Consider the following 4493-nt stretch of genomic DNA (forward strand, 5'->3'; position numbering starts at 1 on the left):
CCGCAAAGGGATCCAAATCCCAAAGAAGGGGTTCCACTTTTGGGTTGGGACTTAGGAAATACCCAATCCCGACCCCGCTACAAAAGCAACAGTCCCAACAGCAACGACCAGCCACAAAGGAGTCCAAAAGCCACCTCTTGGCCTAACACCCAAGGGAGCCCAAAAGACACCTCTTGGCCTAATGCCAAGGGAGCCCAAGAGCCAACCTTGGACTATATATGGAGGAGACTATCCTCATTTTTATCATTCCCGGATTTATAAACTCTCCTCCCTCTCTCCTTAATTATAGTAGCTCTAAGAAGCTTGGAACTAATCTTCTTTTTAATCATGCTTAAGTTATATTAATCAAATCTCTCTTTTCCTTATTCTCTCTTCTCCCCACCATATTTTGGGTCTGTTTTGAAACCTCCATTTTTCAATTTCATCACAGTTGACAAGTTTCAACAAGATTGTTTTAGTTCATTACAAGATATTGCACAAATTCCAACAATTAGCATAAGGCTGTTCAAGCACATTAAAGTTAAGGTTTCTTGCTGAGTTGTAAGTTGTAACCCATCACAATTGCTCAACCATGAGTATACCAATTCCAAAACATTTGGTGTCATTTCACATTATTCAAATTCCTAGTGGCGAGTAATTCACAATGGCGTACAGTCTACAATTTGCTGAAAAGATTGCACCCAAAGTCTAGCATCACCAAAACGATTTGAGAATAATTTTTGCAGCTCGCAATAGTAAATAAAGATTTTGAGAATGAAATACTTGCACAAAACAATCAAATAGTATATGATGTCACACTTAAACTAGAAAGCATCAATTCAATACAGTATCTGCAATGCAATTAATCAACAATAACATCATGATAATCAATTGATCAAATAATTAGGTTCATAAACCAGATGAGGATACTCTACATGCTATCAATTAACAATAACGACCTTCCCAAATTAATCACAGCACAAGCGCAATTCATCAGAGTGAGAGTAGGTGTCAAATTTCAATGGTTACACACAATATAATACACAATCTGATATGCAATACTAAGCAGACAAAAGTTTTGCAAGATGATGGATGCATTACAACAGAGTAAAGCAAAGCCACACATGAAGAATGAGGGTTATACTCTACAGAAAGCTACTACCCAATAGAATACCCATAAACATCAGCTTGACAATCCACATCTAATGCATATTAAGCGTCAAAAATCACTGAGATATAATAATAAAGATACACTCCTTAACCAGCAACAAGGCATATACTAATGAATGCAGAGTTATTAATCATCATTAATGCATTGCTGCTTACAATCAATAAAATACAGAAGTTAATGATAATTGATATATTGCTTACAATCAATAGTAAGGATTACTAATGAATGCACCCTTGACAATCCTCTGTAGCATATGGCTGGGGATCAATTAGACATACTAATGAATATGCAATTGCTAGTAGTCATCATAAATATATTGCTAATCATCATTCAGACATACTAATGAATACACTCTTTCCATTATTACGGAAATAGGAGGGAAGAGACTTAACAAATTATTAGTATTTTATCTACACATTATCAAAGTGGTAAGGAGATGGAATTCAGCATCGCAAAGATCTGGTTCTTTCCAGCTGCTTCCCTCTTCATTTATTCATTGAGAGCAGCGAACAATTAGTAATAGAAACAGCAGTGGCTATTTTGGCTCACATAGCTCAAATACTAATGAAAGCTAATCATCATTAGTTCATAGTCACTCATCACACAAACAAGGAAACCACGATTGCTTACTGATGGTGATCACAAATTCATACAGATGAATGCACACATAGATTTAAGTATATTGCTAAGCATAAAATGAACATAAAAATGAGTATGTCATGGTTAATCATTATCACCATACAACTACAGGATTTCAATTCATTATCACAAAAATCCAAAAGACACAAACACACCCACCAATGGTAATCATCATCAAGACAAACTAATGTGCACATGAGCTTTAATCATCACCGACACACAAACGTGCATGTGATTGCTATTCATCTTTGAAACCATACAAAATATATATACTCGCTATTGATCGACGAGAGATGCAATTGAATACACTTCCTGTGCACCACCAAAACATATAAAATGATCACATGCTTCCTCACTACCTTACAGATGCAAGTTAATCAAATCCGCACTTGCTAATAAAAATTCAGATACAACAATCAATACACAAATGGTAAAAGATACTTAGGAAATACTCACTAACATGCTCGATAATAATCATATGAGAAACATTAACCGCTATACAAAAGTGACCACTGCTTACGTGACGTTAAATAGCACATAGCTGCTAATCATCAAATGCTAATCATTAAATAGCACATAGCACATGGGTTAAATCAATTCATTTGATGGACATCGTTCATGATATAAGAATCAATAATCACTACTTCAATGTTAAAAAAAACGATTCTAACCAAATACAGGCTAGTCAACATCATTCAAAATCACAAGTCCCCTCACGCTAGTTACAATCATCATTCAAAATATATTAAACCAATTCACACTTGTTAATCATCATTAAGAAAGCAGCCCATTACAATGGAGTGATTCACAACCTAGACCACCTTTCCCCTCTCTAATTTCAAATGCACAACCAATCTAAACAAGGATGATCCATAGAGTCTTTCAACAGCAATAACTCTTTTACCCTTGCATTATATATTGTCATGTAAAACTAGCCTAATGGAACGCATCTTAATATTGCATAATGATCCCATCAAAATAGACCAAAAAATCATTTTCTGATAAAAGCAGATATATGATAGAAGGAAGAGAGTATCTAACCTTAACACTATTAATATATCACTGCCTAATGATGATGTGGCTATAGTGGAAGCAAGCAAAAGTTTAGTCTTCTTCTGCAGGGCTGAAGAGCGCTTCTGCTTCAGGATCGGGAGCAGGTTCCTCTTCTTCATACTCACCTTCTTCTTCTTCAGCATCTCCATAGTTTCCATCGACATTATACATGCTTGGGTCGTTCATAGCTTCTGCATCGTCTGCAATGTTCAGATCTGCTCCTTCAAATGATTCTTCAGCCACATCCGAACCTGAGAATTCCTGTGGAGGCGTAGGAGGAGGATAATCAGAATCAGCCGTACTAGTCGCAGCAGTAGAGTAACTTCTGCTACGCGAGAAGACGTGCGAGGCAGCCATCGCCTCTGAAGATTGGAATTCCCTCTTCGTCGAGATCCATGGAAACCGTGCTGCAAGATTGACCTGTGAAGAGGTTATACGGGCGTGAGGGGATGGAATGAGAGAAGAAGAAGAAAATGACGAAGAAGTGGTTCGAGTGCAGTTCGTCAGAAGCGTGCGATATGTAGAGAAGATGCAAAGGCCTTTTCGCCTGCAGAACTGCGCCATAGCCAGAGCTCAGAGATGACAAGGCAGATGGAAGGGCTAGCGCGGAAGGGGGTTTAGGGCTCGGTGAGGGTTTTAGGGCGATTAAGGTTTGGGAAATTTATGAAAATGCCTCCTTCATTTCCATAATTATAAAAATACCCTTCAGGTTTTGGATTTGTTAAAATACCTCCCCATCCCAATGCATACTCTTTAGGAAGTAAAGTTGTTTGGGATTTCCTTTTAATGTTCCTAACTTATTTGTAGTAACAAGTTACAACAATGTCTATGAGAAGTTATGGGTGTGAGCACGTACTAATTCATTATGGACTAGTGTAACCATTTATGCTAACCATATGTTGTATAAGAAAGAACCTTAGAAGGCATTCAACAATTAACCTCTAAGGTGTATTTGTTAGGCTCAATTATATTTTCACACACGCGCTTACAATCTCGCATACAAGCCAATGCACCCATATAAGCACATATAAAAAGCAAATACCCACAAATCAAAACACATTCATTTTCATACACACACTCACTCTCTTTTATATGTACTTCATCACAAACTGTCAATCTCACAAACCCATTTATAAATACAGGCGGAGATCTGCAAACACATTTTCAAGGGCACAATATTAAGTGCTCTCACAAGCACTAAGAGGGGGATTTGTTAGATGTATATGATCATGTGCCATTTTGCACATGCCTAATTTTAGGGACAACTATGAATGCATATACATCGAATCTCATCTTCCTTGGTTTAGGACCCTCGTTGTCCCACTCACATCTTTTACACCATTCTTGCAAATTCTCATGATAGAGTTAACGACTAAAATTGCATTCTACATTCTTCATCATAGTGCATAAAAGAGGAATTTTGGAAGTCAAGTAAAAGACTCTTGAACACAACATGACACAATTGAATAGTCATAGAATGAGACATATACTTCACAATTACAAAATCAAACAACAATAATTTGATACCTTTGGTGTGGGCGCAAATCTTCTAGGTATTTGGATGATGAAGAGAGACGGAGTTGTGACTAGTATTGTCAATATCATCGAGAAGTGATGGATAGAAGGCTTTGTTTGTATAGGTCATCGACAT

The 4493-nt window shown here is 37.1% G+C and overlaps 1 protein-coding gene across 1 annotated transcript; it reads right to left on the reverse strand.

The window, feature by feature from the left end:
- Positions 1 to 2532: 2532 nt before the first annotated feature.
- On the reverse strand, positions 2533 to 3449 carry LOC147870021 (uncharacterized). The gene has a single exon (XM_087336025.1). The coding sequence runs from the start codon at positions 3404 to 3406 to the stop codon at positions 2894 to 2896; it is 513 nt and encodes a 170-aa protein (XP_087192151.1). The 5' UTR covers positions 3407 to 3449; the 3' UTR covers positions 2533 to 2893.
- Positions 3450 to 4493: the final 1044 nt, after the last annotated feature.

The sequence above is a fragment of the Azolla caroliniana genome, unplaced genomic scaffold, assembly GCF_043228905.1.
Source record: "Azolla caroliniana isolate FFs.n. ecotype wild unplaced genomic scaffold, voAzoCaro1.0.p SCAF_1, whole genome shotgun sequence".
NCBI classification, from domain to species: Eukaryota; Viridiplantae; Streptophyta; class Polypodiopsida; order Salviniales; family Salviniaceae; genus Azolla; species Azolla caroliniana.